A 25,238-nucleotide genomic window follows, 5' to 3' on the forward strand; every position below is an offset into this window, starting at 1 on the left:
GCAAAAATCCAATCAGTCATTAAGTCGAAGTGGACGTTTGAGCCAAATCTGAAGAAAACCTCTCAAGACTTTCCTGAGATATCGTGCACACAGCTGTCGTTGTCACAGAGGCTGAAAATAGGAAAGACGGACTCTCAGAATCAACAGCTTGGAAATGTAAGTGGTGTCAGCACACTGTTGGACAATAAGTAAACAGGTTCCTACTTCCTGGAGTAGCTGCATCGCCAAACTCACTCACAAATACAATTAAGCTGGAGTTTGCTTAGTTAGTCATTTTAGTTATTGCTATTAGTAGGATTCATTCACAGTGTTCCTGTAGTCCTGCTGAGGCACCAGAAACACTGAGATGAAGTCATATTTTGAGTGTTTACTTATTTTTTGCTTAAAATAGAAGAACTGCCGCTGATCTGAGTGTCAGCCGGGTGATTCACATCTGACTCAACTAAAGGTAAAATATGTAACATTTCTGCATTGAAAGTTAAAGATTTTACTGATACTTATATTATCTAATGTTTCCAATCATGTTCTAATTCATAGAAATTCACAATTGTATTCAGTGCAATGGTACATTTCATTTTAGTGCGTTATCGATAGCGCTGCATCTCCTCCCCCCCTGTAGCTGCCTGGGTACTTGACTCATCAAATTGTGATTTAGCAATTTAGATTATGTTATTCTTAGAATGACATTACTAAATGTTCATATACTTGACTAAACATGACGTGAATAAGACTCATCTGTGTACGTGATCTCTGCCTGATCACGAGTTAGACTTTCTTTGACAGTGGTGTTCAAAACAACTCCTGTGATCTCACACGACTGAAAGACGCCATCAGACTGCATGTATCTAAATGGTAAATGGTCTGCACTCATATAGCACTTTTCTACCTTAGCGACACTCAAAGCGCTTTACAATGTGTTTCTCATTCACCCATTCACACACACCAGTGGTGACAGAGCTGCCATACAAGGTGCTGCCTGCCATCAGGAGCAACTTCAGGTTCAATGTCTTGCCCAAGGACACTTCAACTGTGGAGGGGCGGGGATGGAACCACCAACCTTGTGATCAGAGGACAACCGCTCTACCACCAGAACCACAGCCACTCAGGTTTATTTTGATTGAGAGACCCTGAGCAGCAGAAATTACACATGCTGTGTCTATATGTAGGGGATGTAAAGGCTGAATGTGTGCCAGCAGCGTGATGAAGACTGTCCTCCTAAAAATGCTTTAATCTATACCTGGACAAAGGATCTAGCAGGTGGATCATTCATTGTGAGATTCATTACGATTGGTTAGATTGTTGAGAACATAGTGAACTTAGTGAAGTGGAACTTTGGCAGTCAAATATTACATTTAAAATATAAGTATTGGGTTTATCTCCATCCCCCCTGCATATGATAAATTACCAAAATTGTACAATTTTGAGCTGCATCTTGTCAAAACGGGTAAAGTCTCTGCCTTTGTGCAACCTGTCAGCCTCGGCTGTCGTGTTGCTCGACATGGGGAGCGGCGCTCTGAGAAGGGCGGGAACAGCCGGTGACGAAAGCAGGAGATTCTTCGAAGGCCACACCGTCTATTTAACAACACCGGGTTTGACCTTTACATCTTTCGAAGACGTGGCCTCTATAGGCTGCATCCTTTGAAGGAACCCTGAATTGCGACATACTGTGTGTAAGAAAGGGATGATGGAGAACAGGGAACACGGAAAACTACAGCTTGCATTAAAAAAGACTAAACCATGCTGGTGAATCATGTTGACAGAGCTTTCTTAAACTCGCATGTTGTCAGCTGTCAAATCTTACAACAAATACCACAAAGCGCCTCACGCATGAGTATTAGTTTAAATCTGCAAGAGGCTTTTAAACTATTTGATGATTTGCATGATTAATTAAAGGTCTAAATATTGTGTCTGGTCATCATTTGTAAAGATAAAAAGCAGCTTTGTCGTGGCGGACGTGACAGATTAAACATGACAACTGAATAAGTCACTGTTTTTTGAAAAACAAATCACAGAATTTAATAGGAAACTTCTCCATGAGGAAGCAAACTGTGTGAAATGGATAAGAGAAAGAGTAAATAATTAGCTGAGGGACTGATGTTATGGCCAAGAAGCACAATAGTTGAAAAAAGAGGTGCGAAAAAGTAATGAGATTTAATCAGGATAGAAGATAAAAGTGGATTTTGTGTATTTATTCTGTCCACAAGTCAGCTGCCATTTCAGGTAAGAGGTTAAATTGTTGATTATTGCCATTATGTGAAAAAATAATCCAAGTTTAAGATGTTTAAATGTTGATTTTTTTTTCCAGTGAAATAAAGACAGAAGCAACAAATCTTCACATCAGAGAAGCCGGAAACAAATAACTGGCTTCTATTTTCTTTAACACAAAAGCTATGAAACTTTGCAGCTCCAATTACAATCAGTTGAAATATTGGACTTTTAGACCCAGAAATAACCTCTACACTTGAACAATATCCACAAACATCTGCAGTAGATACCTTCTGTTTTAAAACACTCTTCTATGAGCTAAGAGCTTCCTCGATTCAAATATATTGCATTTATATCTATTTTGTTTTTAATTTTTAAATTAAAGGCGCTTTACACACCTGTTTTCTAACCATCTGTGGAGTTTGTGATTGTGTGCATACGTCCTTGTATTATTTGTAACTTTAACGTTTTTCATATGAGACAAAGAATTAACAGTAAAAGTTCATGTGACTAAAAAGACAGTAGCGAGCACAGATTGACATTTCTGAGGTAAAGGCTTGGTTTGAGATTAGGTGAGCAAATAAAATAATCTGAACCAAAGGAAGCATGACTGTGTGTCCAGGTGTTGCTGTGCAGGTGATACAGCAGATAAATATTTGTGCGCTGTTGGACTCATCTCTCGGTAAAATCTCGGTAAATTCAGGTGAAGCAACACTTCAGACAGTGGACCTCTGAACAATGTGATTGTCAGATGTTTTGATGAAGTCATCTACCCTAAACAGCTCATGTGATGACTGAAACCGGGCCTCGGATGACGGGACAGCATGGCTTAATGACGATTTAAAGCGCAAAAAATTCACATTTTACAAAATCTAACCCACTTTAAAGCTATTTGTAGACAGCAGAAGCTGAACTTAACAAAGCAAGAATAAATAAAACACCAATTTTCAGACCTGCTGTTCCTGCCCAACCAACAACACTAACAGATAACGTTCAGCTTGTTTTGACCTGCACATGTGGACACTTTCGTCTGCAACGCCTCAGTCTGCAACTTTGACACAATTTGCAACCAATGTGTGTTAGAAGTTTCAGAGGTGCTGTAAATAAGTGTTGTTTCGGTTCTTATTTAAGCCTGCAAATCGAAGCTGTTAGGTACTGAGGACGGTCCTCTTCATGCTGCAAGACTCTGCTGCTAGTCACTTTGAAGAGGAGGTGAAGCTGCAGTCTATGTATATGTCAGCACAGTAACGGCAGCAGTGCTAATTTAGATTAGACTAGACTAGACTAGATTAGATTAGATTAGATTACATTACACTTTATTTATTACCACCAATGGGGAAACTCACTTGTTGCAGCAGTACAGATACAGGAAAGAGCACAAAAAGGTGACAGGAAGAAAAAGAGAACAAATAAAACTATAAATAGGAAGAGCTGAGATATGCAATACAATAGAGCTACACACACACACACACACACACACACTATATACACTGTGGATCCATATATTGGATACTATGTTTTAAAATAAAAAAAAGATAAATAAAATAAAATATGGGACAATATGATACAGCACAGAAGGGAGTATGTAAGGGGTATACTGCACGTGAGAAAACCTGGGTACTGTATGTTATACAAAGACGCAGTATGGAGAGAAGAACTACAGCATGTTGATTCTGACAGCAGTTGGAATGAAGGACCTGCGGTAACAAATAAACTTATTAAAGGATTTGTCTCTTTTTAACACAGAGTGGCACGTGCCTGGTCTGGAAATTAATGAATCGTTAATCTCTGTGGAGAATCTGCAGCTTGAGCATGAAAGAGTTTTGATTTTGTCTTTCATTCTGTAAATGTTTTCTTTTAGGTTTATGGAATTAAGTTTTTTAGTAAGTCTGAGCCTTATTTGTGATTTTGTGTAGGGACCCCTCATACCACCAAAACAGCTCTGATCCTTTGCGAATCCTTTGGGTCGTCTGGGTTGCAGGAGGGGGCCTCTGTGGATCGAGTTTGTTCTGGTGCATCCTCCATCAGATTGAGGTCTGGGGAGCACAGAAGACGAGCAGCAGAATCTGTGCAGTAGCGTAGAGACCTCTGGTGTTGGGGAGTGCCGGCGCATGTAAAACATATACATGAACAGCAGGAGCAGGACGTTGCACTGTGAGATGGTTAAGATAGTTCACTTTACCTTCATGTTGTGGTTTATCAGTTAATATCTTACTGGCAGGAACACTAAATTTAACCTGTGCTCATGTAAACGATTCACCTCTTGACTAAAGTGTTCAGAAATAATGCTTCTACACCAAGAAAAAAAAAAAAACCACAAGCCCCCTTTGGTCTACTTTGTTCAGCTGTGTTGTCTTTGCTTGTGTGAGTCACGATTAGTCAAAAATAGAATTTGGTGATTATGCAAATGCAACATTCATACCAATAAAGTTGGTTTAAATGTTTGAATCCAGTGAAATGATAATTGTGCATTTAGCTCCCTCTGCTGGTAGGATTGAGTAATTCTGTGCATTGCTTTAACAACAAGTAATTTCCTGTAGATTAGCATTTATCCACTTTTAGGATTTTTGTCATGTCAGGACTAAATCACAGCAGACAAGAGGTAGTGTTCAAAAACTGTGTAATCAGCATCACAAATGCACAGTGACATACAAAAATAACTGCTGTTTTATCTGTTTATGCCGTTTCTCTACTGAAAATCCTCCTCTAGAGCTTCTGAGATGAATGTCCCGTCATTTTTCTCTGAATATAACTAAACATTTGTAAACGCTGCAGAAACACTGTGGGAGAGAATTTGCTTTTCAGATCCAGTGTGGCTTCAGGTTAGCAGGTGGGAGGGAAAAAAAAAAAAAGAAAAGAAGGTGTTACATTTCACAAGTAACACTTTCTATCCAGCCTTTTCCTTCATCCCTTCGATGGCTCCCCTTCGTTTCAGGTTGGTGTAGAGCAACGCAAAGTTGATAATGTATGTTGACACGCAGACCATGCAGAAATCCCCCAGAACGAAGGCGAGAATAGACGCAAGATAGAGTGAACCGGCCACAGACACCCAGGAGGCGAAGACCAGAAACACTGCTGCTTTTTTAGTCAGAGACAATCCTGCAACGAACACAGAAGATTTCAGACCATCAAGAGAAAACTATATAATAAATGGAACTGGATGCATACATGTAAAAGTAAAGGCACAAAATATGCAATACTCAAATAGCTGAAATGCATGCCCGGCCAGGATTCACTAAAATGCAGGATTGCAAAGAATATTCAGGCTGAAACCTCTCAGAATTGCAGTGTAATTTGCACAAGACAATGACAGACTAACCGAGGCCCATCTGCAGAGTGTAAAACAGGATGCCAAGCACGCTGTTGGGCTGGTTCAAAGGGTTATCTTGGGCCACAAACAACTGGACCAAACCAAAACCACGTCCCCATCTGCCAAAAAAAGAAAAGAGAAAGGGAACAGTCAGAACAGCACATTCCTGAAAATGAAGTGAAAAATGCTTTATAATTATAAACACTGAACAATATTATCAATGTCATCTGCAGTATTACTTTCTAAACTGTGCTGTCCAATATCAGTTCCTTTATTGTGTGCAGCATTACTATTTCAGTATTACTTTTTTATTGTAGTTGTATTTTAGCTGACTTGGTTGTGTTTTTTAGAAATGTACCATATTTATATATTATTGTTGCTCTATTCAGAGCTGCATTTCTTTTCACGTTGTTCTTCTGAGCAATATCTGGCACAAGAGTTTCCCTCAGGATTAATAAAGTTCTATTCATCTTAAAAGAAAAAAAAATCAGCAATTAAGAAATTGTCTTGCAACTTGAAAAAAAAGAAAGAAAAACATCCACTTTTTATTCTCACAATGTGAAATAGTACTTGATGTAAAGTGTTTCCACAGGAATGTGTAACACGTGGCAACGAAGGGGGCTGGAACCGTCATAAAAATGTGCCAAATGATGTGTTTTGCAAGGAAAAGTTGGGACTAGTTGTGGATCAAAGGTTACAGGAGCGCAGATAAAAGGTCGACTGATTACGCACAAAGGCGCACGGATGAGCTGACTGAGAAAACAAACAAACAGAGTCATACCTGGACGTGAAGACTTTAGAGCAGCTCACAGACTCCCCCAGGTCGCACATCGCTCTGTAGTCTGGGTCGTGTTCTCGGGACAGCTCCACGTGAAGCGCGTAAACGGACAAAACCAAACCGAAAAGGCACAAAAATACGCGCGCTTTTCTCTCCCATTTCGGCAACCCGTCAGCCGCAGCCATGTGGACTCTTTGTATGACAGAGGTAGGGGGCCGAAATCAATCTGTTTCTTCTCTAAGTTATCCTCAGAGTCGAGGCGACGTGTTAAAAATCAGATCCTCGCTTCTGGTTGGTCCGGTCGAGTTTAGCGGCCGCCTCTCATTGGACGCTCTGACCCAGATGTTAGCTCAGCCAGATGGGCGGTTACTGTGTGTTTACTGTGGACTTCAGTCTGTTTGGCCCTTTGGGGAAATGTTAACAACTGCCCACGCTGTTCAAACCAAACAGCTTTTTAACTGCACAATGTGTTGTTTGAAGTATTACCTCATATACAACACGTAGTGGAAAAAGTACCCGGATTTGCTTCAATAAAAGTGTAAAAAAAAAAAAAAAAAAAGATATTCCAGTAGGTACAAGTCCTGCATTTAAAATTTGGCTTAACTGCAGAAGTTTCTATCAACTACATGCATATAAAATTAACAAAGCAGCCAGTAGAACATTTTAAATAGGTTTTAATACTGTCGTTTGTAATGATTGTTGCTTAAAGTACACGCTTAACAAAAAGGGAAAACTGTCTCCATATAATCCACATTCACCATCTGTGAGTTGGTTATATTCACTTTCATTAGTTGTAGTCATTTTAAAAATCTGCACCACTAAAGTACAAAATCAGCTACATTCTAATCCAATGTGTTTAAAAAGTTTTCTTAAAAAGGGTCCTGAGTCAAAACCTTATATCTAAATTGAACTTTATATTGTACATGTATGATGGACATCGTTAGAGTAAAACTGTATTTCATCAAACTGTCATCAAACGATGATGTTTGTTTTTTAATTATAGGAGTTTAGAAAAGTGTTGGATTGTTATTATTAGGGTTATCATTAGTTATGCTGGTAGCAGCAGCAGTAGTGGTAGTTTGTTCAACACAGTTAATATTTAAATCCACTATGCATATCAGCTAAAGTGGGTCCTGCACGATTACCTGATATTTGCGGGGGTTTTTACTGAGGAATTGGGTGTTAACTCATAATAATATAGATGAAATAATCCCAAGAGTGGGATTTAAAATTCCAGTCTGCAAAATAAGCATTAGGCTAACTAAAGCTGGACATTAAATCAATCAATCAATCTGAAACATAGTAGACTGAAAGTATGAGTACCGATGAAGTGCTGGTGATTTATTCCAAATGTGGGCTCTCTTAGCAATTACATTGTGGAAAGCAGCACGAGAAGCCAGAAATAACTCACGAAAAACACAGAGGCTCTTCTGTATTTCTATCCTGTGTCAAAATAATAATAAGTTAACCTTATATTGTGCACACAAGATAGATAGCTATAGTTAAATCAAACTGTTTAATTAAACTGTCTTCAAACCACAACATTGGGTTTTTACTTATAACAATGTAGATTAAATATTCAAAATGCATTGGAAGGAAAGTAGATGATTTTTTTTTCAAAATGCAGCCGAATATAAAGTTTTCTTTCGCTTACTTTCTTTCAAACTATTAATGAAAGATTAGTATCAATATTATGACTAACATTATTAGTAATATTAGTAGTTGCTGTGTTTGTAGTGTTTGTTCCGTAAAGTTGTTATTGTTGTGCTTCATACATACAAATTGCAGGTAATTTTCTCCAACTGCGGCCCCTCCTAAAGTAATTAAACTCTGGAAAACGGCGTCACCACCCAAAAATAAATAAATAAATAAAAACAGAGACCCTACTATCTGCCGTAATGTCCCGCCTCCTTCGCTCCTATTGGACGGCCTCGTCGACGTCCCCTCAGCCCATTGGTTCGCCGCATGGCAGTCAAACCAAATACGGAACTGTACGAGGAAGCGGCAGACAAAAACAAGAGATAGTCGCGCTGCTGCGGGATTAAAAACATCAATACGGATGTGGTGGTTGGCTCAAAAGGTGAGAGTATGCTCTGTTATATTGAAACACTTACCTGTGCTGTCCCGTTTGGGTTTTTAGACGAGAAATAGGCGGTTTAACAGCTTACGTTCCTAGAAAGCCAGAGGTTCAGGTAACGTTAACTAGCCTACGCCCCTGCGTCAAGAAGTGGGTAAGGCTGCGTCCTTAGCATGTAGTTGGTTTATTTATCGCTGTTTAGTGCAAAAACTAACGCCTCCTTGGAGCTTCTCGAGGTTTTGTCGTGGAGCTACTTGTACATGGACCCCAGCTATTGTGTGGAGGCGTTGTTTGACTGAGAGCTACAGGTTTTGGCCACTTCGCTGCCAGGCCTAACGGTGTGAAGTTGCCGCCGGGAAACGTGCTGCTCGGTCACGCCTCGTTTCTGTCCCATTAGCTCAATCAGTTTGGTTTGTGAGCATTTAAAGGTTCAAATTCACGTGTTTTCATTTGATAGACTTTATAATCGCCGTTATTATCTTCATGAAGCGAAGTTTTACTTGTGATAGCTGAGTCTCAGTTGTAGCTTTACAACCACTGAATGACCTTTAAGGTATAAACTCCTGAAGTGGCTCCATCCAGGTGGTGTCTCAGGACGTTTCCGGTTTCCTGGTCTAGAATTCATCAATCAGTGAAGACACTACAATAGGTACTTTGTTTTCAGAACAACATTCTCAACATTCCTTTGAAATAGTGCCATTTACAAAACATTTTCCTTAGTCGGGAAAAAGTGTCAGAGAAACAATGACTGCAAATCCAGCTTTTCAGAATCTATTTTATCTAATAGTGTTTCTTCTTAACTCATCAATGGGTAAAAAGGTTCAGTGGAAATATTTTATTATAAGGAGAAATATTGTATGCTTTCAGCCTCATTATTCAGAGTTGTCTTTTCCTTCAAATCCCATCCAGCACTGAGGAATGACCATAAATACAAAATCGATGTGTTTGAACTTTATATTCCCGTCTATGAACTATAATTTCAGTTGTTCTCAAAAACAAGAGATGAGCTGTGTGGTATGACTTAACTTTGACAGACTTACATTGAAGCTCAAACTCGGAAAAGTTAGATTCAGTGTCTCTTGGCTCAGGACCAGAGGATCAGTGGTTTTCTATTCTGTGTCTTTGTTTCATTAACTAAGAGTTACTTGTTGCTAGGACACACGGGTTAGTGTTGACTAAAAGGCAGCAATGGACCCGTATGAGTTGACATTTTGCTCACCGTCAGACGATGCTGATAAGTAGATTTAAAGAGCGTGACACTTTTGTGAAACGCTGCTACTAGTCGCTATTATTTAACTTAGTATTGATGTGCTTATTGTTATTTTTTGTGTAACTTATTGTTTAGTCAGGAAACAACAAAACAAATCCCAGAGCCAGAAGAAACTAATTTAAATGTGTCTAAACGAGAACGTAAAATTGAGGAATATTCAGAAGCTACTACAAATGGTTGTTTTTCTATTGCGCATTCATTTCTGGCTCATTGATTTATTTGATCATCAAGCTACTTGTTTTATCTCAGGCTGGTCAGTACCTCACCTACATCTAACTATTATTGTTTGTCAACATTCAACAGCATTACATTATGATGATATAATCTGATTATGATAAACTACACAGTTCTGTTGTCCAAACAATTCATTTTTAGGGAAGGATTGTGGGGGGAAAAAATCATTAGAATATCTATTGAAGTTTTTTGTTTTAGACAGTGTTTTGTGATTGCTGTATGGATTTGGCATATTGTAGTAGACAATACAGTATATAGTATCAAACTAACAATAATGATTTCAACTATATCACTATATCAAGATGTAGTTGAATAAATCACAAAAAATGCCAAAACATACAGTTGGGCCAAATCTGAGCAGAAAAACTAGCACTGAACAGATGCAGTCCATATAGATTTTTGTCAGCCAGGACTGACAGCGTGCTGATACTAAAGATGCTGATGCAACTCAAGTTGTATTAAACAGAAAAGCAGTACAGATAAGAACCTCTACTATGATACAGATGAGTATGTCTCACTTTGCTGTCTGTCATTCTTTACAGAAACATGTCAACTAAGGAGGGTGGAGAAGGCAAAAATGGTCAACCTGTGGCATCCCCTGAAAGAATGGCCACCAACAAAAGCAGAGAAACCCAGAACCAGCATGGAGTTGAGGCAGCAGGCAGCACCGCGGACACCAGCACAGCAGCAAAAAACTTGGCTTTGCTTAAAGCACACTCTCTCGATGTGAAGTTTGACGTCGGGGAGGAATATGACGTTATTGAAACCATTGGCACTGGGGCCTATGGAGTCGTTTCATCCGCCAGGAGGAGGGATAATGGTAGGGCTCATTCTGTGTGCGCTGCAATGCTCACTCATTATGGAATGTGCAAATTCATTATCAGCATCTGTTGCCCTTCAAACTCTGTCCTACGTTTACATTTCACAGGCCAGCAGGTGGCGATAAAGAAGATCTCCAATGCTTTTGAAGTGGTGACAAATGCCAAACGCACCTTGCGAGAGTTGAAGATTCTCAAGCACTTCAAACATGACAACATTATTGCCATCAAAGACATCCTGCAGCCGAACCTCCCTCACTCTGCCTTCAAGTCTGTGTATGTACTTTAAAAAAAAAAAAGCAAACTTCCTTAGGCCAGAATAGTCTGTAGAACACTATAAGTTTTTTTTTTTTAAACTAAGAGCTTTGCAAAAAAAAAAATTTAAATCGTTTATATTATCCATATATTATTATTATTATTATTATTATTATAATTACACTTAGAGGAACTTTTCACCAACATATAACTGAATTAAGTTTTTAACATGAGATTAATTTAAAACAAAAAAAAACAAAAAAAAACAAAAACCATGTTGGTCTGAAAACTTTGTCCTGCATGTGTTATGCTGCTATATCAGCTTTTTCTGAGTTGGAATATTTGGAAGATGTTCATTTGCTAAGAAATCCTTTAATGGTGCACGATCACTATCACAAATGAAAGGAGTTTGTTCCGAATTTCTGCTGCAAATGACATTCTACCACGATGCATCCTTTTTCCACATGGTCACAGTTTACTTCATTTACTCAGTGAATCAAAATGACGTTAGTTTTTCATGTCAGATGAGCAGACTGAGCATCTCTCTCATCTCACTTTTCCTCTTCCTGTGTGTCTGCAGGTACGTGGTGTTGGACCTAATGGAGAGTGACCTGCACCAGATCATACACTCGGCCCAGACACTAACCCCAGAGCACACGCGCTACTTTTTGTACCAGCTCCTCCGTGGCCTTAAGTATGTGCACTCTGCCAACGTCATCCACCGTGACCTCAAACCCTCCAACCTGTTGGTGAACGAAAACTGTGAGCTGAAGATCGGTGACTTCGGCATGGCAAGAGGTCTCAGTTCACATCCGGAGGAGTCTCATTCCTTCATGACTGAATATGTTGCAACGCGATGGTACCGTGCTCCTGAACTCCTGCTGTCTCTGAATCACTACAGCTTGGCCATTGACTTGTGGTCAGTGGGCTGCATCTTTGCTGAAATGTTGGGTCGTAAGCAGCTTTTTCCCGGGAAGCACTACGTACACCAGCTCCAGCTCATTTTGAATGTGTTAGGAACTCCTCCTGAGGGGTTAATCGGTGCTATTAGGGCTGACCGGGTGCGCTCCTATGTTCAGAGTCTTCCATCACGGTCCGCCGTGCCTTTGGCCGAACTGTACCCGCAAGCTGAACCGGAGGCTTTAGACCTGCTGGCTGCCATGTTGCGCTTTGATCCTCGTGAACGAATCAGTGTGACAGAAGCTCTGGAGCACCCTTACCTGGCCAAGTACCACGACCCAGACGATGAGCCGATTTGTGTGCCGGCTTTTGACTTTGAGTTTGACAAGCTTCAAATGAACAAAGAGCAAATTAAAGAGGCCATTCTGATGGAGATTCAGGACTTTCATCGAAACAAACAGAGCTGTCGTCAGAGACTGCAGTTCCGGCCCTTGCCGAGGGTGAACGGCGGAGCTGCAGCACAAAACAGTAACCAGCGTAACGCTCAGTCAGCGACTGTCAACCTGACCAAGCCTACATTGGTTCCTATGGCACAACACCCACAAACAGCACAGATACAGCAGCAGCAAATGAGAGAGGTGAAATCTCAGCAGCAACAGGACCACGCACCAGCAGAAGGGAACCATGTATTTACAAATCAGATGAAGTCGTTTAATAAGCCTGCATCTCTGTTAGAAGTTGCCCCGCCTCATGTGACCCATAATTTGCCTCTTCTCACTAAAAGCGAAGGTGGCCCAGTTGACGTGGACATGCCCAGTGCCAACTCGGACAGCGGTCAGCCCGAGACTATAGATTTAACAACACCAGTGTCGAGTCAGGATGCGCCATCAGACACAATGAGAGACAGTGAGGCTCAGGAGCAGCTAACTAGCAGTCAGGCTCCTCTGGTTCAAAACACCCAGAGCCAGGCCTTGACCCAGGCTCCCACCTCCATTCCTGCAACACCAGCACAGACCATGACTCCCCTTCCCACCACTGTGCCTTCCCTTTCTCTCTCCGTGACACAGGCCCAGTCACTTTCTCAGTCCCTTTCACAGTCACTGTCCAAGAATGTCAGGCCTCCTCCGTGTGCAGCCGAGGGAACCAGAAAAGAAGGCGCCATTTCAGAGGACACCAAAGCTGCACTTAGAGCAGCTTTAATGAAATCAGCTTACAGACACAAATCCAGGGGTGGTAAGTTAGTTGTTTTTACTTATCTGCGTTTTAAAATAATGTTTTCTGACATGCCATCCTTTAAATCTGCTTCATCTGAATTTGATATCTTCGTTGCAGAGGGAGGTACCTCTGCTCTGGGCATCGACGCCGGCGCAGGAGGAGGTGTATCGTCCTCCCTGTCTTCTGTTCCAGAGTCGCGTCGGCCTGTCACAGCCCAGGAGCGTCAACGAGAGAGAGAGGAGAAAAGAAGGAAGAGGCAGGAGCGAGCAAGAGAGAGGGAGAGGAAAATGAAGGAAAAGGAAAGAAGAGAGGGAAAACAAGGGGATTCGCTGGGTGGGGTTCTGCTGAGTGACAATGATAAAAGCCTTTTGCAGCGCTGGACAAAGATGATGGACAGCTGCAATGAGAAATCACAGACCTCTAATAACGACGGAGCAAAGAAGGACAGTAATGTGAACTCGCACAGAGGTGTTGTTATTGGTGATAACACTCAAGGAGCAATGAACAGTAAAACAGACAAGGAGGGGAGGAAGATTCAGTCTCATGAACAGTTAATTTCTCAAGTTAAACCCAACCAGCCGGGCTTGTTTCAGCCTCCCAGCACCCAGCAACCGTCGTTACTTTTCTCCATGAGCCAGAGGAAGCCTCCAGCGGATATGGTTGTCGCTGTAAGCGGAGGGCTAGATATAATGACCGTCACTAGTGGCTTTGTTAAAAACAACACACTCAAACCTCACAATGAGAGCAACGGGCAAAGTGGATTTAACTGTTTGGGGAATTGGAGCGGGCAGCAATTAGAGACGAGGCCGCCGCAACAACCAAACAGGACGTCGCAACCATCGAGCTTTCTGCAGCCCCAGCTCCAACCTCAGAGTCAAACCCAACCTGATCCTCAACCTCAGTCACAGCTGCTTCCCCTGGAGAGTTTTTTGTCTAAAGCTCCAACACTGAGCACCAGAGAGACAAATGGGAATGTGGATATCAGGGGTCAAAATAACCTCAACTCCCACCCTAACTCCTTGACTGCAAGTGCCGGGCCAATGGAGAAGCTTTGTCCCTCTGTAGGAGAGAAAACTGGACCACAGTCCACGAACCCTCTCTGCGGGGCTTTAGGGGTCCCTTCTCAGCCTCATCCCAGCTTAGGATTCACAGATACTGGACAGCAAGGACCTTCCATTGCCCCCGACATCCACACAGTGACACTGCAGCTGTCAAAGTCCCAGGTGTGCATTGGAATTTATTGGAAAGTTTTTCTCATTGAGCATTTTTCCCAATAGATGTTACACGTATGGACAGCACACTGCTGTTGCCTTAAATATATATTTTTCTTGTACATATATACCAGGCTTAAAAGTCACCATCTTCTGCTTGCCTTGAACTGATCTGAAGGATACAAAGTTCAGCTGACCCAATGTTTTCCACCTTCTCCTGTCAGGTAGAGGACGTTTTACCCCCTGTGTTCTCAGTCACCCCTAAGGGCAGTGGGGCTGGGTACGGCGTGGGCTTTGATCTGGATGACCTTCTCAACCAATCTCTTACAGACCTGCAACACTCTGACAGGTGAGGTCTAATACAGCTGTTATGTGAAAAAAAAAAAGAATATCTGCTGCTGGGGAAAAAAAAATGTTTTCGGTCTCAGTTTAGCCCAATCGAGTCGGACAATTATTTGCAAGTATGCATCTGATAGTCATTGTCGTTTACATGTGGTTGTACACCTGCACAATAGTTCCACTGCTGTTACAACACTTGTGGAGCTGTGTTTTTACATTAATATTTTATTTTTGCACCAGATTCATCATAGTAAGCGCAAGATAGGTTCACATTTTTCCTACCTGTGTGTTAATGCAATTTTAATGGGCCCATATGTACATTAAAACCCTGACTGGTCACTGTAAGTGTTCCTCGATTCCATAGTGGCTGCAAGTATGAATTTATAACAAAGGTCACAGTGATTCAAAACGGAGGGTCACTTCTCTATTAAGTGCTTCGTTACACATATACCAGGGCCCTTTACTGTACGCAGCCAGAGACGTTATGCTGGGGGGGCTCGCCACTTTTTCCTCACTAAATCTTTTTCTGGCATACTATATATATAGTATGGTAGTACGGATATTGGAATGCACCCGTAGTTTTTATGTTGCGGTAACCATTTAAACAGGGGCCAGCTCCCGTTAGCCCAAAATAACTTCCAGGGGGTGTTACAGACTTGCCCATTCGGACTTGGGTGCAATTTTTATCTTCTTTTGGGTAAACTGTTTAGTTTTATGACTGTAATCAGTGATTTATTATCCCAAAAGTTGCTAATTATTTTTTTTCAATTAATAGTTTTTTCTGTAAAATGTCAGAAAAATGCTCTTTGCCTTGAGCCAAAATCCTAATCCAGTGTGTAGCTATGTCCAACCAAATGACGACAGTGTGTTCATTTAGGAATCACACACTACAGTACATCTTTTCAGTTAACATGATCTAAACTACTACCTTAAAGCTGGTCAGCAGTAAAAAAACATAATGTTTGTCCTCCTACATTGAGTTTTAGACAGTTATTAAACCCAGCAAAGGAGCAGAGTTGCGGTGTCAGGTTGGATGACGCATGTCAACCCACCGAGTGCAAACAACGCATCTCGCTGTCATATCAAAAGTACAATGTAATCAGAGTCCTCCAACCTGCTTCGTGTTTCCCCTTGATGGTTTAATTTTAGTAAATGATTTAGCTCATGTGTTTCCTTGTCATCTTTATAATAATCAACTCTGTAAATGACTTGTCAGCAGCAAATTGAAAAGCTGGGTTTAAATGAGGACACAACAAATGCTGCTAAATGGGCTTCATTTGATGACATACATCTAAATAATATTCAGGGCAGTGTTTACTTGGAGTGTTGGCACTTTCTTTCATGCCTTCTGCATTTTCTTCTTCTCCATCAGTTATGACTCGGCCCCTCTTTCGGCCTCCCTCTTATCTGATTGGAGCGAGATTCACCGCATGACTCCGGCGGATCTGGAGTCGCTGCAGCAGGAGTTGCAGCTCGGCTCTCCCATGATTCTCTCCGATACCATTCCCCCAGACGCCTGACTGACCCGTTCCTGGAAGTCGACACTTGGAACTGTGTAAATGTTTTTTTGTACCATGAAAACTTTGATTCAAGACTTATCAAATTAATTTAAAAGCTAGCTTTTTTAAATAGGCACAATTAAGCCATCTTGTTTTCTTTTTTACCATTATGACATGCTGCGCTTTCTTTTTAATAAAGAAAACTGTGTCATCACCTGTGTTTGTCTGGAGATTTAATGAACTACATTATGTGTAGATGGAGAGTAAGTTCATTTTTTAAAATTAAATATGCTAAACATTTTTACCCAAACAGGATTGAATTACTTCACAGCAAACTTCTGTGTTCACATCTAAAATGGCTGCGTTCGAATGTTAAATTATTTAGGACATTTTTGAAAGGACATAACTGAAGATTGAGTCCATATATAACATGATACAAAGATGGATGAACAGACCAGTGAGCTGATTTTAGGAATCAAATTAACAATTTATTTCAAATACAAAAAGACATTATTTATTTAGCTCATAATTCTGATTTAAAATACAAACCTATCAAAACTACTTTGAATCAAAGCTCATAATGCAGAGTTCTAAAAAATTAGGATTTTAAGTTCAATATGGCTTTATGTGCATGGGACAGATTTCTATTTGGACTATTCAGGACCACTTTAGAAATGAGTTAGACATTCACAATTAATCTCCTTCATTCACACTCCTTTACATTCGGCCTCCGTAAAATCCAGTTTTTTAAGCGTCTCATCTGTGAAGCAGCGTCAGCAGAGTGGACAGAACGCTGAGCAACATGACGGCCCTCCCGCACCAGTTCTGATGAGCTCGGCCGTGCAGTCGGATCTCTGGTATCGTGTCGGTGATGAAGCCTGAGTAGCTAGTCAGTCTGGCATACACACCTGGCTTGTTTTCATGAGCACAGCCCAGACCAAAACTCACCACCCCGGCCTGCACCCAGGTCCCATTCACCATCTGGCAGACGAGGGGCCCTCCTGAATCTCCCTGAGAAGAAAAACATACAGACTCGCTCAGCTTTCACCCCTGGGATGTACCAAAGGTCTTAGAAACTAGACAGTTGGTGACTACAGAAAAGAAGAAGCGAGATCCAGGTCATTTTCATTGCAGGTTCTTGCTTTGCGAACGTAAACAACAACACAAACAGCTGATCCAACAGTACCTGGCAGGAGTCCTTGCCGCCCTCCTGGTATCCAGCACAGATCATGTCATACAGGATGTCCACCTGCTCCTTCGGGTCCGTTTGGTACATCTCCTGACATGAACTCTGGGAGATGATTGGCACCTGCACTACCTGCAGAGTCCCGACTCCAGACAGAGGGACTGAGGGGGACACGATGACACATGGAAGACAAAGGACAAGAAGGAGTTTGAGAACTTTTTTTTCTTACTATTACCGCCTAGTACGGCACAAAAGAAATGATCCGAAAATTATGTTTTTGGTCTTTTTTTTACCTTGCAAACATGCCCCTATGGTGTTTTTTATTAGGCTGTGAATGCCATGGCTGAGTGTTTCTGCCTTTAAAATGTAGGGTACCAATGAGAGTTTCAAAAACTCAGGTCAGACTTCCGGGGTTTTATACGCAACAAACCTAAGGAACCAATCCTGTAAACTTGTGGGATGGTGCTTTCTGTGTCATTGCTCTTCAGAATCATTCTCCGGTTCAAACATGTACAGATGAATTTAAACTTTATGGAACAAAGCAGTTTTAGGTGAGCTGGTGTGCTCCAGCTTCAGCGAGCACAGATGGAGACAGGAAGCAACGGCATGAATGGTGGTAGAGCTACATCCAGGAGTCACAGAAAAAACTTCTAAATATGCAACTTTGATACACAGAGGCAGTTTTTTAGCAGTTTAATCAACACGCAAAGAGAATGTATGTCCAGTGTAAAGCTTAACCTAAAAACATTTGAAAACACAGTTGACTTTTCATTAGAGGTGTCACGTTATTTGTGTTTTTTTAAAGCTAATAAAAATATCCTCAAGGCATTGATCTTTGTGGAAAAAAAGGCGTATGTATCTATACACATATAGTTAGGTATGTTTCACTGCATGTATTCATATATTACATCAGACAAAACTGTTCACTGTAGAAAAAAATAAGCCTTATGATAAATTTGATGACAACTTTCAATCACACAGTCTGATCACAGCTGACTGAAATTCAGTCATCAAAAAGATTTCATTAGAATTCAGCCATAAAATTATTCAGACATTACTCTTTTGTACAGGATGGGCAGGTAGAATCCATCTATCCCATGTTGTAATACTGAAGACAAACAGTAAATGAAAGAAATCCAATACTACTGCTGGATAAAAGTTCAGTGCAGAATTCAGCGAGCCTTACCGTCTTCCCGGATGTTCCCCCAGCCGGTGACATAGCACATCATGCCACCTGGGAACGAGGTGCCAGAGGCGGGCAGGCAGATGGGACGGACGTGATCTGACCAGGTTACCGGGCTGGACAGCTGCACCAGCGCCACATCTTTCCCGCTGTGAGGCTCGTTGTAGCCGTACGGGATCACCACCCGGCTCACACGGTGCACGGACTGGTGCGGGTTGTAGTTGTTCAGCTGGTATCGGCCGACGTAGATGATGTAAGCGCTCACGTCAGACGGACTGAAAGAAGACAGAAGGACAACAAATGAAACCTGCTAGACTGAAATGTGAACCCTTTGCATTTATATTTTACAGTAACTAAACATGGGGTATTAAATGTACGTCGAGCAGGTGTTTCCTGAGATAGGGGTGATGATCATATTGTGGTTTGGAAATTTAAAACCTGTAATGAAACAAATGAATGAGCAGCAGTTTGCAGGATTTGTCTCCTTTCTTTCTTCTGTTCTTTTCAACAACTAGAATTCTAGTTCATAAGACTTAAGTACTATGAAACAACAATAACGGATTAGAGAGGCATGTTGAGCCTAAATCTAGTTTTTAATGTGATGAAGGTGGATCACTTTCAACCTGCCAGATCACCATGGTAACAGATGCTGCACAGCTAACCTGAACAGGAAGAGGTCCTGTTTACTGGTCAGAATTTAAATCAGCTGAAAGAAGCACCACCTTTTCACCACATCTGTTCCTGACGATTTCCTCTGAGTGATACAGAACCTCAGAACACATTTTATCTGCAAACCTGTCGAGGTGTTAATGCCACTGAACAAAGCCGGGAAGTTGCAACAGGAACAGAAAACGCATGAATATGTTTTTAAATTTTGTTTCTGACTTGCAGTCAAGTCAGTTATGGTAGTGCAGCTCATAGAACCTGGATTGGTATGTATTACTGAGAATATTCAATCAACAACATTATTTTAACTTTGACTTGGCCAAATAAACTCAAGTGATTTCCATGTATCCTTCATGATGGGGCAACGTTAGACATCACGAATGAAGTTTAAAGTTTCAGAGGTACGTGCAGTGGTAACTGCATGAAGAGTTCACTGAGTGGTAAAATAACACATGAACGTCTGCGATTAACAGTTTTCTACCAGCATTCCTCTCTTGCATTATTTGCAGTAACAACTTTTATATTTCTCAAAGCTCTCTATTATAACAAACGGTCCTTGTTGTCTAAAGTAGGCAGAAGGCCATGGGGTCCGTCCTGTGCAGAGGAAACCTGATAGCCATCATTATGAACCCATAAGCTCTGACTGCAGTTTTACATTTTGTCACTAACTCAAGCAAAGCCTGTCTATGTCAGTTTGTTTAGCGCGTCCTTGTTCTGTACAGGAAGTGTTTCCTGTATGCAACAAAAAAATGCAGCTCTTCTAAATTGAACACAGCAGATTTTGAATATAACGGACGGTTTACAGATGATAAAATGTAGTTTCCTGGAGGCGTTTTTAAAAAAAACAGCATTGGTCATTACCATTATTGACTTGAAACAGAAGCAGTGAGCCTGCAGGTAGCAGCTCAGGCACCATACCTGCTGATTTTTAGTAGTTTTTGGGGTCTTACTTGGGGAAACAGTGTGCGGCTGATAGGACCCAGTTCTCGGTGATGATGGAGCCTCCACAGACATGACCATCAGAGCCTTTCTGCAAGCCGAGGGGAGAGAAGGGTGAGTCACCTGAGCATCACAGGCAAACCCCCTCTCTCAGCAGTCTGACACACTAAAACCACACGTGTATCTGCCCACAGGCTCCACACAGACCAACCAGGATCAGAGGATCAGGGTGTAAAAACCAGTGCTTCCTACCTGAATGTCCACCTGCCACGGCCAAGCCCCGTCCGAGGCGTCCATCCCTCCCACGATCCTGTTCTCCATTAGCGGGGGTCGACCACATTCTTGCGCATTAGAAGCCAAAATACCTTAAAAATGCGCATTAATTACATTTCTGCTCCACCCAGACCAAAGCAGGTGAGCTGTGTGAACTTCAAACACCACATTCCTGTTTGGTTTAATCAGATAAGAGCACAAAATCTACGTTTTTAGGGCGGACAAAGAAACATGGCGAGAGGAGGAAAAGACAAGGAGGAGACACAACATAACGGTCGACACTCACCTGTTAAGCACCAAAAACCAGCTAGAAACCGCAGTTTCGGCGACATTTTGTGGCGTTTCGTGCTACAAATGTACTACAATTAATCTCCTGACGTGGATAAATCAAATTTAACTTCAATAAAACGTGTACTCTATAATTTATTCTATCTTATGACAGAAACTCGAGCAAAACATCAACTTAATAAAGTTACACGAGTTAAAATCGCGTATTGCCGTCGATAAAATCCCTCAAATGTCTCCCGGTTTAACCAAATCAGTTGGTATCGAGTAAATTCCGAGTAAACGTTTCGCTCTCAATCAGCTGCTACCTGTGGCCTCACCTGCATCCAATCACATCCCTTGTCCCGCCCCCTCAGTCCACCAGAGCCAATGAAATCGAAGAGTTGTAACAGCATTCCTCCATAGCCTATTTAGGAACAGGTAGTGTTTTTGTGGATAACAAGGACCCTCAAATTCAAGTAATCGAAGCTCAGAGAAACGCCTGCATGCAGCTGCAAATGTTAGTGTTTAGGTTGATAAGTAACGTGAAGTAATCCCTGTCAGAGGAGTTTATTTTTAGCTTGCTAGCTTTTGTTTTTATTTTTGCTAACATATGGTACTTATGTTTAATCACTACTCTATCAGGCACTGCATTTGTTCTCACTTTACTATCTTTTTTCTGTACAAGAATTTAGGATTAGGATTAATCAGGTTCAATTTTAAGATTTTTGAGTTAAATCTCATACTGATTAGGTTTTACTGTGACAGATTAAATACTTAAAAACAAGTATTTCATAGGTTTGTAGTATCAAATTTTAAGAATATAATAATAACAATGTGGTCTTAAACTTGATTTCATTGCTTGATTAGAGAGATGCACTGAGGTGCTGACTGCATGTTTTTACAAGAGCATCTTATTTGTTCTTGCAAATGAGCAGATTGACATTAAAATGAGCTTTAAAGCTCACCTCTTTGTTTAAGGTATTTACATGACGATCAAAGCGTCTTTATTTATTTGCGTTGCACCTTTTTGTACAGACACTTCATCTAGTAATTTATGGTCAAAAGCAATACCAGCTCAGATCATGAAATAAGCAGCTCATGTTTTTAAATTCCTCCTAAAAGTTGTTATTATCCTAATTTTATGTCACAGTAATCGTCAAACCTGCTGTACGAGGCCCTGCAGTCTGTGGCATCCAGGTATTAGCTGTTCTCAGTGAATGCAGGGACAAAGTGGAAAGGTGGGAAGTGCAACTTGTTTAACAGGTGTCTGTGGAGAAGCGCACACAGGATGAAAGACACACGGCCAGGTCAAGGGTCGAACTCTGCCCTAAATTGGGCAAATTTGTGCCTCTGTTGTTTCCAGTATCACAATATTTGAGCGTTCCATCTTTGTGGCTCGATCTAGACCATTAACATGACTCAGTCGATTGATTTGCCACACATCTGGACTGCGGTAATCCTATTTGTTTTTTACATGACACCAAGTGTTTATTCCCTCTGTCTGTCTATAAAGCTGTCTGTCTGTCTCCCTTGTTCCCTCTCTCTTTTCCTCTCTTCCCTCCCTCCCTGTATCCCTCCCTCCCTCCCTCCCTCCCTCCCTGCCCCAGGCACTGTGTCTAGTTTCACAGAGCAATTGAAGGTGACAGGGACAGAGAGAGAGGGAGAGGGAGGGAGGGACAGAGGGAGGACACATCACAGTATCGCCTGAGGCTACACAACAGTAGAGGAAGAGCGAGAGATGGAGGGACAAAGAGAAAAGAGAGGAGAGACTCACGAAAGTACTCACAGGGAATTCCATAAGCAGGTAATGGGGGAAATAAAGTTGCACAAAAAGAGTTGAAATGCATGTGAATGCGAGCGTGTGTTACATTCCTTTTGCCCGCAGGTCAGCTGACATATATATATATTTTTTAATCACTAACATCATTTTTTTTTGTGCGTGTGCGAGTCCTTCCACTCCGCTCCTCTCACTCATAATATATGAACGCATTATTGGATCCAGTCAGTAAGAGCAATTATAATGCACTCCCGTTTGTTTTTATTTTAACGACTTGATGAATATTTGTCGTGGCATTGTAGCCATGGTGACTGCCTCCACCGCCACCGCCTCCCCCCTTCTCTCCCCTCCCAGCCCCGTCCGCCTCCCCTTCCCCATCCCCCCTTCAGCGCTGAAAAAGCAAGGGATGGCGAGAGAGGGAGGGAGAGAGGGAGAGAGAGAGGGAGAGAGGGAGAGAGAGGTGACAGGAATGAACTAACAAGATGCACTAAAAAAAAAAAATGCATGTCCTGGAGCTACATGAATCTTTGCAGTGAAGCACGCGCCGTCACACACACACACACACACACACACACACACACACATGCTCTCACACACACATTATTGCACTCAGCACATAGGGAGCACATAGGTTAAGCCACATTCCAACAACTGGAACACAATAAGATGCAGCCATGATTTCTGAATAAAAGCAAAACAAAAGGGTAACCGGCTAGAAAACAAAAGGGGGGTGGATGAGTGGGTGTGTGGTGTTAATATGGGTTTTTTTTAGGTTTAGTTTTGAATTAACTAAGCAGTTTTGTTGCTCAACTTTCCCTCATTTAGCCCCCAAATTCCTGTATTCAAAGTACATTTGCTACAGAAGTACAGAAACACTGATGCAGTTTTTTTTACTCCGCCGTACATCTGCTAGACTAAATTCCAGAGGCAAGTACATGGTATTCATATATATTTTAAAACTCCACTACATTTATTTGACATTGCAGATTATGATTTTATCACATGATAATCGTGTTTGTCTTGTACAAGATTGCAAGAATGCTTGATGAAGTTATGGCATTACAGCACTCCTTAGATGCATAGTCATTCTGCATAAGGAGCTCTTTGTTGTTGTGTTTTTGTTTTTTTGCTGATAATATGTTTTTACTTGTAGCAAAATCTTGAATGCAGGATTACTATTATTATTTTCTATTACTTTGAACTGAGTATTTAAATTCTTTTAAAGTGTCTAAATGCTTCTCCCACCACTGTTCTTACTTGTTTTTACCTTTGAACTTGTCAAGTCCTTTCCTTTCTCCGAGGCACGTCTCGGAGGAAAGTAACAGAGAAAGAGGGTGGGTGTGTGGGGGGGATGAGACGGAGCAGTGGGGGCAGCGGAGAAAGAATAGCAGAGTATGAAAGAGAGAGGGAGCGACAGAGAGAAAGGGAGCGCAAAGTCTTGTCAACCGGAAATAAAACAAGCTGGCACCCTCCCCATCCCCAAGCCCCTACACCCACCCCAAAGTCACATACTTCCTCTTCACTCCCTCTATCTCTCCCCTCTGCCTCCATCTTCCATCTCTCACTTCTTCTCTTCCCTTCCGTTGCAAAGGGATATATTTAAACCCCCGGTTCTACTCTGTTCTCGCTCTTTGACTCCGCCATACATACCGTCATACCTGCGTCATTACTTACGCCTCACATCAGGCCCTGTGTGTCGACCGTCGGGGCTTTCTGTATGGTTCCTCCTTTAAACCCGCTCTGGGCCCCAGACGATGCCTTTGTTTATTGTCCCATAGCTTTAAGCTCAGTGTGCTATAAGCAGGAGAACAATACCGCTGTGGTTGGGGGAACAATACCCAGGTGTTCTCAGAAAAGCAGCAGTAACTCAGACTGAGAGCACTTGTTAACCCCAACGTAGCTGCTGCCCACCAACAGCAGCTTTGCAGGCCTGAAACACTGTGAAGGATTAAATACCTCAGTCCATAGGAGCATGATGTCAGATAGCACAGCTCAGCATACAGCTCAGACAGTTTTGATAATTGATCAATAATTTCCTAACCACACATGCCAAACATTTGCTTCTCAATTCTTAATATTTGCCACTTTTTCTTCAAATACATGATTCTAAATTGTAGCAGCAATTTGAAGAAAATTGTGAACATTAATAACATTTTTCTTACTTTTCTGACAAATAATTATTCAGACAATCAAGAAAATAACCAGCAGATGTTAATAAATGATAAAAGCCATTTGTGAGGCAGTATTTCGATACAGCCCATAAAATGCTTATTCTTAATGTACATGATCATGTTTTATGTTATTATAAAGACACATGTTCTACTTAAACATGTCTACAACTTAATTAGTTGCACCTCTACAAAATGATGCATCATTATTACGTATCTGTATCGAATAAACATCCATGAATATATAAGGGTTTGTTTTTTAATCATTAGTGTCAAGATGACGTTAGTATTAATTTAAATAAAATAAACTACTTAAATAAGTTATTAATAAGGATATCATTGAAATTATTTAGCTAACTCATAAAGACTGTTGTTGTAAAGATTTTTAAATGTCGTCTAATGATCAAACACAAGCTTTGGTAACATGACTGATCATCTTTCCATCCAATTCAGCAACTCAAATAGATCATAATCAATCAATAATCCTAATATTTATCTAAAATAAATGATCTAAATCCATTTAATTAAAGTAAAGCACAAAAATAAATGATTAATGAGCTGAAAATGTCACATTTTTAACTAACTAATATCTATTTTTGATAAATTTTTAATGTATTTAGTGCTCAAAAATAATCTCAATTGATCATCAATATCCAACATTTTAAATA

At 41.1% G+C, this 25,238-nt stretch overlaps 3 protein-coding genes across 3 annotated transcripts; 1 reads left to right on the forward strand and 2 right to left on the reverse strand.

Annotated features, from left to right (window-relative positions):
* Positions 1–4,808: 4,808 nt before the first annotated feature.
* On the reverse strand, positions 4,809–6,720 carry vkorc1 (vitamin K epoxide reductase complex, subunit 1). Its single transcript, XM_008283270.1, has 3 exons — positions 6,297–6,720; positions 5,525–5,634; positions 4,809–5,304 (listed from the first exon to the last, which is right to left on the reverse strand). The coding sequence occupies exons 1-3, from the start codon at positions 6,476–6,478 to the stop codon at positions 5,093–5,095; spliced, it is 504 nt and encodes a 167-aa protein (XP_008281492.1). The 5' UTR covers positions 6,479–6,720; the 3' UTR covers positions 4,809–5,092.
* Positions 6,721–8,308: 1,588 nt separating this feature from the next.
* Positions 8,309–16,283, forward strand: mapk7 (mitogen-activated protein kinase 7). The gene is made up of 7 exons (XM_008283271.1): positions 8,309–8,373; positions 10,417–10,694; positions 10,803–10,968; positions 11,528–13,080; positions 13,180–14,285; positions 14,498–14,622; positions 15,985–16,283. The coding sequence occupies exons 2-7, from the start codon at positions 10,421–10,423 to the stop codon at positions 16,130–16,132; spliced, it is 3,372 nt and encodes a 1,123-aa protein (XP_008281493.1). The 5' UTR covers positions 8,309–8,373; positions 10,417–10,420; the 3' UTR covers positions 16,133–16,283.
* Positions 16,284–16,583: 300 nt separating this feature from the next.
* LOC103358348 (serine protease 27) lies at positions 16,584–20,868 on the reverse strand. Its single transcript, XM_008283272.1, has 6 exons — positions 20,645–20,868; positions 20,338–20,450; positions 20,097–20,176; positions 18,484–18,755; positions 17,298–17,458; positions 16,584–17,122 (listed from the first exon to the last, which is right to left on the reverse strand). Exons 1-6 carry the CDS (start codon positions 20,688–20,690, stop codon positions 16,868–16,870), a joined length of 927 nt encoding a protein of 308 aa, XP_008281494.1. The 5' UTR covers positions 20,691–20,868; the 3' UTR covers positions 16,584–16,867.
* Between the last annotated feature and the right edge of the window lie 4,370 nt (positions 20,869–25,238).

The sequence above is a fragment of the Stegastes partitus genome, unplaced genomic scaffold (genome assembly GCF_000690725.1).
Source record: "Stegastes partitus isolate 25-593 unplaced genomic scaffold, Stegastes_partitus-1.0.2 Scaffold306, whole genome shotgun sequence".
In the NCBI taxonomy this organism is placed as follows: domain Eukaryota; kingdom Metazoa; phylum Chordata; class Actinopteri; family Pomacentridae; genus Stegastes; species Stegastes partitus.